The sequence below is a fragment of the Nothobranchius furzeri genome, chromosome 18, assembly GCF_043380555.1.
Source record: "Nothobranchius furzeri strain GRZ-AD chromosome 18, NfurGRZ-RIMD1, whole genome shotgun sequence".
NCBI classification, from domain to species: domain Eukaryota; kingdom Metazoa; phylum Chordata; class Actinopteri; order Cyprinodontiformes; family Nothobranchiidae; genus Nothobranchius; species Nothobranchius furzeri.
The window spans coordinates 39,037,946-39,049,791 of record NC_091758.1 but is presented as its reverse complement, the minus strand read 5'-3'; the positions used below and the strand labels follow the sequence as shown (position 1 = coordinate 39,049,791).

Here is an 11,846-nt window from a genome sequence, read left to right as displayed (position 1 = left end):
GATTTATAGAAAATTTCCCAGCTTTTGCTAATATGTTCAATAGGGATGTGAATCTTAGAGCAACTCATAATTCGATTCGATTCCGATTCTCGATTTAAATCAATTCACAATCAATATTAACAAAGAGTGTCAGTTCCAGGATTAACTACTTTGTTGTACAAGTTAGTTAATGCTATTGGAAATTTTTTATTTTACTTTAAACTAGTCCCCCCCCCCCCCCCCCAGCACCTTTGTTCAGCACCTCTAATGTTTAACTAAAGTCAAAGAAAAAGGTTTCCTTCATTTGGAGAGAGAAGGATGGGTCCACATGAACCTTTCTATATCTGCTGATGGACACCCTTATCCTGGTCTTCTAGAGGGAAATAAATGTTCTGAGCTGAGGCAAAGATAAGATAACGCTTGTGAATCTGGAGTTTTCCTGCATCCATTTTCCTTCCCATCTGCAAGATTGTCCCATAATTATAGGTGATTATAGTTTATGATGATCCGGCTCATTTAAAATTTGACGATGCTGACCTTGAAGTGTCTCTCTAGTGAAACTGGAATGTGGATTTGTAGGTTTTTGGTCAGGCTAAAGTCCTAAACCTGCTAGTTAAATTGTCTGGATCCTGTTATCTCACTCTCCTGTCCTGCAGCTGTTGCTTCCTCATCTGTCTCTTCTGGACTCTGACTCTTTCCTTTTGCAAAAACAATGGACACAACTGGGAAGGTAAGAAGGAAAAAACACCTTTGTGTGTTTCTTTTTCTTCTTCAAAGTTCAAATGTACAACTATTTATATTTTATTGTGTAAAAATATGTAAAAGAGTCTGACGTGAGCTCAGATTCCCTTTTTGTTTAATTTTCTGACACTTTTTGTTTCAGTTGTTTCTTCTGAAACATATTTAGTGTTTTCTCTGTGTCGTTTAATAGTCATTTTTGTCCAAACTGTTGATGTGAAAGTAGGAAATCCTGCCCAGAAATAAAAGAAAATTTAGATATTTGACACAAATTGAGTGTAATTTACCTTCAAAGTGGGTCAAATGCAGCAAACACTGCAGCAGCAGTACTGCAGTAGGTTTGGACTTCAGACTCCTGCTTGTGCAGAAGCACTTTGGTCAGACTTAGTCTGTACAAATGTAAAAGATTAAGAGTTCAGGCTAATTAAATGAACTCTTTACAAGGTTGTCTTTAAAGATAAACGTGAAATAAAACTTGCTGCTTTTTTTTACAGTTTTTTTATCTTTATAGTTAAAGTTTCCAGAAGCCACAGCCATTGGTGACTTTTGATACTTTATATTATTTCTTTTCTAACTAAATAATAAAACAACAGCTGACGCACAAAGCTGAAACCTGCTGAGTTTATTAAGCCCACATCTAATAATCTAAGCTTAAATATCCTGGACAAGCCCCCAATTTTTACTTCCCATTTTATCATGCACATGAAATATAAAATCAGATGCTTAAAGCTGCATCTACATTGGGCTGCTGAACCAGTGGACATCTGGTGAGGACACCTTATGGACACTGATAGGTAATTTTAGATTTATCCCATATTACCTTAAAGGACGACACACACAGAGAGAGAGAATAGATTATTCGTAATGTCCATGAATCGTCATGCGAGAGCTGGGTGCAGAAACCCCTCCATGGAGCTAACCAGCCCCCCTCTGTTCCTGAGGAAAGCCTTCAGCTCACCAGCTCTGCATGCCCGCATTCTCCACCAAGATGTTGGGTAATATTTAATGTTAGGTAATATTTAATCTCCATAACCCTGGAACCTGAAATAACACTCATGACAACAAGGAAGACATTTTACCCTGAGTCCCCAAAATAAAGGAGAGTTAACGCAGGGAAAAACCTCCTCCGAGGCCTTTCCCCCATCACTCCCAAGTCTCCTCAGTTTCCCAGGGGCTTTATTCAGCAAAGGTGGAGGAGAAGGCGGGGCCTTCTCAGGTTACAGAGGTACAGAGGTTTGGTTGGAATCAACATCCTTGACTGCAAACAAGCTTCTCTGCTCAACCTTTCATGAACAGCCACAGTTGGCAGACACAGAGATTCATGAAGTGTTAATAACACAAATTGGGCATATTTTAGGCCTCAAAAAGGTACAATTATAAAAATACCCAACAGACACCAACCAAAGGAGAAGTTTCAGACACTGGGAGAAGATCCAGGACTCACAGTAGAGATTATAGCTCACATCTGGTCTGAGAATGCCTCAGAGTTCCTCAGGATGAGCTGGATGAGGAGGGATAAGATGGAGATGGGTCTGAAGATCTGATGACACCACCCCCAACCCTCAAGGCCGCCTGGATAGAAGGATGGACAGATATAAGAGTGTTAGACTTAAACATGGATTATACAGAAAAAATGAAAAGGAACTCCACCTGGTTTCAAAGATTATGAAATTTTCTAAACAGTTTTAAAAATAAAAATAAATAGTAGCAAAACATGTATGTAAAAAACTATTCAAAGGAATACTTTGCAACATTTTGATATTTTTAAATAATTTTCTTGACGCAGTATGTGCTAAAACGACCCTTTACAGCAGGGCTATTCAATTCCAGGCCTCTAGGGCCGGTATCCAGCATGTTAGTTTTAACCCTGCTTCAACACACCTGATTACATAGTAGGTGATTAACAGACTTCTGCAGAGCCTGATGAGCTGCTGCACAGGTGATTCAACCACTGAATCAAGTGTGTTGGGCCAGAGAATCCACTAAAACATGCTGGATACCAGCCCCCAAGGCCCACACAGTTGCCATCTCTGTGTTGACAGAATTATTGTGTATTAAGCAAGAAAAAAAACAAAAAATCAATGGAGACCCAAAAAGTAAAGCACCATTTGAAGTCATGGACAACAACGCAGAAAACGGCGACTGGTGTTTAACACTATCCCGTTTCCTCTGGCAATGCAGGTTCTGGTATTAGGCAAATGCTAGCTGATGAGAGGGGTGACTGTTCCGTTACCATGTTTGTGTTTAAAAGCCAACTTGCTTTGCAGATTTCTCTTTGCAGCTTTCACTAATTAAATTTGAACAAACTCAAGAATGACCCAATTCTGACCCCTGAGTGTTTTCACTTCGTCTGCAGGTCATCAGGTGTAAGGCGGCAGTGGTCTGGGGGTCCAAACAGCCTCTGGTGATGGAGGAGGTGGAGGTGGATCCCCCTCAGAAGGAGGAGGTCCGGATCAAGGTCAGGGTCTTTTTCTGATATGTTTAGATTTTATGTTCCCCAAAGTTCATTGGTTTGGAAAACAAGTATTCACATTTAAATAATACATTAATTATAGTCAGGATTTCAATATTAGATATCAATTTTGGGATCAGCTCTTACACCCACTGGTAGGCTGGAATTCCACGGACAAACCCATGAAACCATTAAATCTACCAAGAGGAGAAGGCTAGTAAAATAATACTCTTTTCATTTTGTTTGTGGTTTTCTCTGCAGGTTGTGGCTACAGGTCTGTGCCAGTCAGACCTGTACTTCCTGTACAAAGACACCAGCAAGAACATTTACCCGGTGGTTCTGGGACACGAGGGAGCCGGGATAGTGGAGAGTGTAGGTCCTGGTGTCACCGAGTTTCAGCCTGGTCTGTTGAACTATCACTAAACCCAAACTAAAACAAACTTCTCACTGAAAATATAAAACACATGTTTTTTTTTCCCTGTAGGGGACAAGGTCATCCCCTTGTTCACGATTAATTGTCAGGAATGTCCTCTCTGCAAGAGTCCCAAGACCAACCTGTGTGCTAAACGGTACGGATGTCCTCTACAGAAACGCCTGATGCCCACCAGCCGTTAATCTTTAACATTTGACATTAAAATCTTCTCCTCAGAAACCCTGTTCAGTTTGACATGACAAGCTCCAGGATCACCTGTAAGGGGAAGAAGGTTCTGCAGTTCATGGGAACCAGCACCTTCTCCGAGTACACCGGTAACACCAGGACTAATGGAGGCCAGTGCCACCTCCTCAGGTTCGCGCTGGCTTAAAGTTCCTTCTGTTTAGGTGGAACCGGGTTCCACGTGTGCCGTGTTTGGACTGGGAGCCGTGGGTTTGGCTGCAGTCATGGGATGCAAAGCTGCAGGAGCCAAGAGAATCATTGCTGTCGACATCAACCCCGACAAGTTTGAGAAAGCCAAAGTATTAGGTGCCACGGAGTTCGTGAACCCCAAAGATCACGATAAACCCATCAGCCAGGTGCTCATGGAGATGACGAAAGGAGGAGTGGACTGCTCCCTGGAATGCGTCGGAAATGTGGAAGTCATGGTGAGATGTGGTAGAGTTTTGTACGTATTTAAGAACGTTAAAAGTCTTCTGACATTGTGTGTTTTCTCCTCTCAGCGTAGTGCCTTAGAGTCGTGCAGCCCTGCCTGGGGCGTGAGTGTGATTGTTGGCTGGACGGACCTGCAGGACTTTAGCGCTCGACCCATTCAGCTCATGACTGGACGAACATGGAAGGGGACCCTGTTTGGAGGTGGGCTACAAACGCAAGATCTTAACCGGGCCTTTCCACTGGACACTTAAGCTTTGTGCAAAGTCCGCTTAGCTTGGTACGCACCAATTAGCTGCTGTTATAGTGGATTGGTGCCTTTCCACCGACCAAGAAGAGCTGCGAAGGTGATGGGATGCGATGCATTGCTTATGCATCAAGTCTATTTTTATGTGCTATGCTTCCAGATTGTGCCAAGCTTAGCAGTTCAGATCAAGCCAGACAGGAAGTCAAACACAAAAGCAGTGGAAAATATTCAAAAACTTTCAAATTAAAATGTATGTGCAGATTTCCAGCTCCTTAACTAGAAGAAATATGTCATTATCTGTGAAACCTCCGTAGCGGAGGTAAACAGAGGATACACCTCAGACCTTTTGAATACATACTGCCGTCTTTCTCCGTTCTTCTTTTCATCTGAAATCACGCTTGAGTTCACAATTCTCTGGCTACTTTGGGACTTTGCGGGACCAGCTACATAGAACCCTTTCGCTACCATTTTGCATCTGAAGCGCTCCGGGTGGGAAGGGAGCTTGTGGATAAAACATGTCTATTGTGTTTTGCACCGCTGATGCATCACGTGGAAGGCTGGGATAAGGACAGGAAGTGACAGTTTTCCTGTTCTCTATGTCTCAGGCTTTAAGGGCAAAACCGGTGTTCCTGAGATGGTGAAAGCCTACATGGACAAGAAGGTGAAGCTGGATGAGTTCATCACTCACAGGATGAGTTTAAATCAAGTCAACGAGGCCATTGAGCTGCTGAAGAATGGCAAAAGGTATCCACTCCAACACCTGTTATCAACAATCCGCTCTGATCCCTACAGAGCTCCTAATCTGTGTTTTTATATTCCTGCAGCATACGGACCGTTCTGAGCGTTTCTCCAGCATGAAGCCGCCTCTCAGGATGTTAAACACTGGATCCGAATCAAACCTCCAGAAGATGTTTAATGTGATTCTCTGATGACCACATGTGGAAAGATTTAATTACGTAAATAATTTAAATTAAAAGCATTTGGGGTCATTTTTACATAAACAGAATGAACAAACTGCTCTTTAATGAGTTCAAACATGAAGAGAATATTTTCAGATGAGTGGTAGTTTCTGTGTGGATGTTTACATTAATTATTGAAACAGCCATTTATTTAAAACATTCAGTTTCAAGTTCTTGGAAACCATCCTGGTTTGTCCCTGAACAGTGATTAACGTGAACCGAGGAACCTTCAGAAGCTCTGAAGAACCACTGATCAAAACCACTTGAAGGAAAATATGAAGGCATTTAAATGTGTTACTGGTTGCTGATTAAGCTTCTGCCTAAAACTCCAACAGGCATCAACTCTCTTCTACAGTTCATTCACATTTCTGATTAACTTAAAGAGCAAGTCACCCCCAAATCAACTTTTTTTTGCTGATAAACTATAAATGAGTGTCTAATCCTGCTGTAGATATGTGTAGTCAATAATTTGGCACTTTAGTGCATCTTAGTTGAAATTTTAATATTTTGCCTAAAACTGACAGTGTTGCACCATCTTCATGTAAAACTCTACACTGCATTTGAATTTAAATCTGCCACCGCTGTTGGCTAAGAGGTACACTGTGACGTTAGCTGGTACCATATGATGTCACAATGTCTTTGTGAGCCTGTGTGTGTATTTGTTAGCGATTCCGCCCCCTCTTGGTCTGCCAGGCATTAGCGTTTGTTCCATTTTTCAAACAGGAAGTGGGAGTGGATTAAGACTCTGGTATGGGGTGACTTACTCTTTAAATAAAACTCTGAGCAAAAACAAAACGTCAGCTAATGATGTCTAAACTGTAGAAGTGTAGCAAGAAACAAGGGGGACAGAAATGTTAAAGTTACTGTCAGTGATACAAAATGGTTACCACGGTAACCACCTGTGGCCTACTACTGTAAACGCGGTGACCACCTGTGGCTCGTTGGGGTAACCATGGTAACCACACCTGTGGCCGTGTCATCATGGCCTTTGCCTTCATACTTTGCAGATTCCGATGTTCATAAAATCCCGTCTCATTTACTGCTGTGACTTTTAGGAAATCTGAGCCATTTGGGGACAGTATAGATACACTAGCTGTTGGCTCATCAGTCCTAAAAGACAAAAAATGTATTACTGTGAATAGAGGCTCTTCAAGAAGTTTATCTACAACAGGTAAGATAGGAAACATTCATCATTTTAACACAAAATCACATCAGATTAGCGTTACTTAAATGTATGCACATTCTTTCTAGCTTCTACAGTTTTATTTGGGTGTTTTTAACTGAATGGTGTGGTAATGACTGCATCTTTCACTAACATCTGTCAAACCAGACCCAGATGCTGTAGAAGTTGGACGCTGGTCGTGTTGTCTCTGGTTCGTTCATGTCCCCTCGTGCTGCAGTAGGTGTGTGATGGCTTAAGGAACAGATAACAGCTGGGGAATAAAGTCCACGCCCGTTTCTGTCAAACTGCCTGGCTCAGAGTTTTCTCTCCATTCTTGTCCTGCAGCTGAAGCTTTCTCCACTCTCTGGATTTATTGTTATTGGAACCAAAATGAACACAGCTGGGAAGGTATGTGAACTCATGTTGTCAGGATAAACGTTATCCTCAGTGTTGTGCAACGTCTGACTATCACTAAGAGTTTTCTAAGAGCTTTCTCTGACGTAACAAAGATGGTTATCCGTGCGCCTTCTTTCTCCTCTCAGTGAAGCTCTACTTTGGGTTTTAAACGTTATTCTTGGTGTTCAGTGGGGAGTTCAACTCTGAGAATTGGTGCCGGTCTGTGCTAACTGATTAAATCTGAGCAATATTTCTTCAGGGGCTTTTGTGCAACATTTATTGCAACAATAAAAGTTGAGCTGAACTCTAAACTGTTGCTTCACTCTCCTCTGGGCCGTTGGAGGCAAGAAAACAAGACTTTAAATATTTCATTACTTTTTCCCTCGTGTCCTGTCCGGCTGTAGAGCAATCAGAATTGATGTCTGAACACCGAAAACGAGCCTTACAGTTTCACTCTTGCAGATGGAGCGTTATAGATTCAGCTACGATGCCCCACCTTATATCAAAACTTTATTAGAGATGCATTTGATTGTTTTTAATCCCAATGAACAAGGAGACAGAAAAGAAACAGAAGTGGGGGGGTGGGGGGTGGGGGGGGGTGCAAGGGAAAGGTCATAAAAATAAACAATAAAGGATGTACACAAATTCGCTTCTAGACTTGCAGAAAGAGAGAGAAAAAACAGGGATACACAAAAATACCGTAAATCCTCTAATACAGGCCGGTATTCAATTAAAGGCCGGGTCTCCAATTGTGGCCGGTGTCAGAGTTAGTTCAGGTAAATAATGGCCGGTCTCTTATTGTGGCCGGGTGGAATGTAGTAACAAGCAAGTATGAGCGTCCCGGTGGCAGGGTTATAGTCCCCAAATCAACCAGCAGGAGACAGTAGAAGTTCACGCAGACCTTTATTAAGCCTTTTCTTCAACGCTTTGTAACGCTACAGACACGATCCTCTATCACGCTCCTACCACACAGAGTCACGGTGTCAGTTAACCATGCTAATTCAACCCGCTCCACAGAACACACATCACCTTCCCTGTGGCTTACATAACACTCACACAACACGCAAATCAGCACATAGGAACTAGCAGAATGATAGGAAACACATATAACACAATACCCAGAATGCACCTGGCTTACAACCCCAGCCAGGTCATTACACTATCAAGTTCAAAGAGAACATGCTGATTATGCTGCAGAACACTCTGGAGAGCAGCAGTAGGGGTTTTATTAACTAGTCAACTTCACTATAGTGACTTTTTATGCCTGTCTTCGACTAGTCGCTGTCACGTGATAATGACCGGCAAGATGCAGCCCTCGGAAAAGACAGCAGCCTGCTGTCAGCAGGTGACAAGCTCCTGCGCTCGGGGGTGGGGGGCAACGCGCTGTGCCAGACCGTAGGCACTGACACGCGATCGTTCATGTCGGTTCATTTCCTTTAATGTTTTCTGTCTTTTATTTGCGCCTGATGTGTATCGCTGCTGTGGAGCGGGGCGCATCAACTTGTCCCTGATGCGGCCGGCAAGCAGGGAGCGCTCCGCTGTTTTCGCGGTCGGTAGATCTGCCTCCTGAGCACGGCCACAGTAACAATCAGGTGTCGCCACCTCAAAAACTAATTTAACACGCGATCGTTCATGTCAGTTCATTTCCTTTAATGTTTTCTGTCTTTTATTTGCGCCTGATGCGTTTGCTGCATGCTGTGGAGCGGGGCGCTGCGCGCATCACCTTGTCCTCCGACGCACTGATCACTGATACGGCCGACAAACAGCGAGCACTCCGCTGTTTTTGCGGTCGGTAGATCTTTTAGAACTGCAGTTCAAAGGTAACTCATGAGGTGAATATATATGAACCCAGGTAGCAGTTTTTCTTTAGGATTGAGAGGAGATGCAGGAAGATAATAAACAGACAGGACAGAAAAATAGTCAAAATAAAAACAAGTTAGTTTTTGTACCTGCTGTTGCAACAAACAGACACCATTGAAGGTCATCAGAAGTGAGGAACAGAAAATGAAATAATTATTTTAATGTTTAGAGCAGCAGGAACTCTGAGAGGCTGCAGGCGCATCAGTGAGTTTGCGGCCGCTGCGCAGGGGGAGGGGGGAGAGGGCTAAAGCAGGGGGAGGGGGGAGATGGCTGAAGCAGAAACTACCATTGTTAAAAGAAATGTGTTTAACTTTGAAAATGTGGGCGCAATTTTAATTGTCAAAAACTCCAATGAACATTAGTTCATTTTGCTCAAATGGAAATAGAGGCCTGCCTCTAATACTGGCCCTCCTTCCAATAAAGGCCTGGAGCTTGATGAGCTTGAGTCAAATAGAGGCCCGGGCCTGTATTAGAGGATTTACGGTAAAACAGAAGTGAGATATCACTGCACCAAACAACAGGATACATAACAGTAGCAATGTTAGCTGAAAAGCACACGGTACGAATTAATTCATGGTGCATTTAGTGCCAACCACAGCCCAAGGTAATGTGTCAAAAACACCTGAGTCCATACTTGTGAGAGCACCATGTGAGCACCGGTGTGCGTATATGTAAGGTTTCTCCACAGGGGTTTTTAATAGTGAGTGTGAGGGACCACAGACCTGCCCCAAGACCCGTGGAAGATGGAAATACAACCTCCAGACATCCAGAGGTGCCTCCGGAGCATGAACACCTCAGAGGACACCACCGCCAGAGCGCAACCCAACCACCACCCCCTTGAGAGATGCAGAAGAGCTCCCCGGGGAAGCCAACCAGCAGCCATGCCAGAGGCTCAGGAGTTCATAACGACAAACCTCTAGGTCCGACCCGCAGATGCCCACACCAGGGCAGGCTGAGCTTGGAACTCAGCGGCCCAAGACCTAAGAGTGCCCAGACCATAGCGGAGGCCCAATACAGCCAAAGGGCCCAGGCCCCACCAGGCAGCCACCAGCAGCGAGCGGGCAGATGCCACAACACCCAGCCCCAGACACTAGAGCTTAAAATATGCAAGCAGACCGAAGCACCACCCACCAGCAGGAAATGTGGCGGGGGGAATAGGCCAAAGATGTTGTAGTGCCACAAGATGTCCTAGGAGAGGATAGGAGCCAAGGACCCTACCTGACAGATATACAGTCACACACAAACACACTCCCTCCCTCATTCTCACACATAAACATATCCAACCTAAAGACATACAACAATACACGTCGTCTGATTTATGCTTCTCTGCCTGCGTCGGTACGGAGACACGCTGCACCATTTAGCGTCGGCGCTAGGGCTCTCGGACGGGCTTGCGGAGGCTGACAGACACATGCCCCAAATTTTAACTATCTGCCGAAAGAGACGGAGACCACAAGCTTGTGACTGTTCAGGAAGCTGCTTCCTGTTTTCATTCGTCATCAGCACCGTCTTTGCCGCTTCAACAAAAAGATATTTAGCGGCAGACACGAAACAGATTTAAAAACGCATCGTGGAAAAGTCTGAAAACATGAAAGTTTATTTACCTGTAACTGAAGGAGTACGAAGATGTGCAGCAGGCGTTTTATTCATGGACGGAAAATACGAGAAACTTGGGTTTAGAGGTGCCGATCGCGTGAAGAGGAATGAGGGACAAATTTGTCTGTGTTAAAAAAGTCTCTGAAATACATTAAAACAACGTAAACACAACAGCAAATTGTGGACCGGATACGTGACTGCAATAGTGGCAGGATACCTCAGATTAGCACTACGCCTCTGTTGTCCTGGCGGGGATTTGTTTCGCAACAATCCCCAGTTGACGGAGAAGACTGAAAGCAAAACGTCTCTGTCAATGCGTGCGCGTCTCTCCCTCGCGGAGCTGATGGAGAAGGGTAAATTAGGCTTTACACTCGCTCACACTCCCCATACACACCCTGCACACTCTGGTCCAGGTGTTGCTTCACAAATGGCACAACCATTCCTGTACCCAGGAGATGGTCCCCTTCTTACTGGGCCAACGTGAGCGAGTTGCCCAATGCAAGGTAAAGTGATCCACTATCCCAGACCCAAACCTGTGCTGCTGATGTACGTTGTTATGGAGTGCATTTAATACAGGTGGGGGGATGGGACCCTCTGGCCTACGCCAACTGGTATCAGCACACAACCCTAGAACCAATAGTCTCTATGCATCTTAAAACTGGAAGTGGGCAGCAGCACCAGAGGCGAGGCTGAGTGAACAGATCCCCCCTCCAGGTGCTGTTGACTGTTTTCTCCTCAAGGCCCAAAGTGTGCATTTTCATGGAATGTGGTTGATGTAATGTTTAACTGGCGAATTAAATACTCCAAACTACATGAGACATCAGACACCCAGGCAGAATTGGATCTTCACCTTCCCTGTGATAGAGTAGAAGTATTCCTGTCAGTTAAGGGTTAACAAAGGTCCACCAAAGGTCTATGCCATCGGCAGCATATAAGCCAGGACCCAGTCCCCCACGGCCCAGCTCAGACCCCCATCCGGGGACAATCATCCCCAGATCCAGAGCCACCTGTCGTTACTGACTCGGGGTCATTCCCTGCTCAATTCATAATATATATAACATTTATCAATATCACAAACCGACAAATAGAGCCAAACAGTCTGTGAAAAATATTATTATGATAAACAATATTATAATATATAATTAAAGATTGTATTAGTTCAAAATGTTTTTTAATCACTGATTTCTTTCATTAAGTGGAGCACAGATCAGATCCAGTAAATCAACAATTTAGACTTTTTTGCCGATAAGGGAACACTTTTCATGCTTCCAAAAGACACCGGGCACACACACACACACACACACACACACACACACACACACACACACACACACACACACACACCTGCTGGTGACTGAACTAATAAGGATGAA

The 11,846-nt window shown here is 44.1% G+C and overlaps 1 protein-coding gene and 1 pseudogene across 1 annotated transcript in view; both read left to right on the top strand.

Annotated features, from left to right (window-relative positions):
• Positions 1–219: 219 nt before the first annotated feature.
• Positions 220–5,881, top strand: LOC107392605 (alcohol dehydrogenase 1-like; annotated as a pseudogene).
• An 840-nt stretch (positions 5,882–6,721) lies between these two features.
• The window catches only part of LOC107392604 (alcohol dehydrogenase 1), a 10,607-nt gene continuing 5,482 nt past the window's right edge, over positions 6,722–11,846 (top strand). Inside the window, exons 1-2 of the mRNA XM_054741456.1 lie at positions 6,722–6,862; positions 6,967–7,029. Of these exons, the coding sequence (XP_054597431.1) occupies positions 7,012–7,029 (18 nt within the window). The 5' untranslated portion in view covers positions 6,722–6,862; positions 6,967–7,011. The remainder of the gene's footprint in view (positions 6,863–6,966; positions 7,030–11,846) is intronic.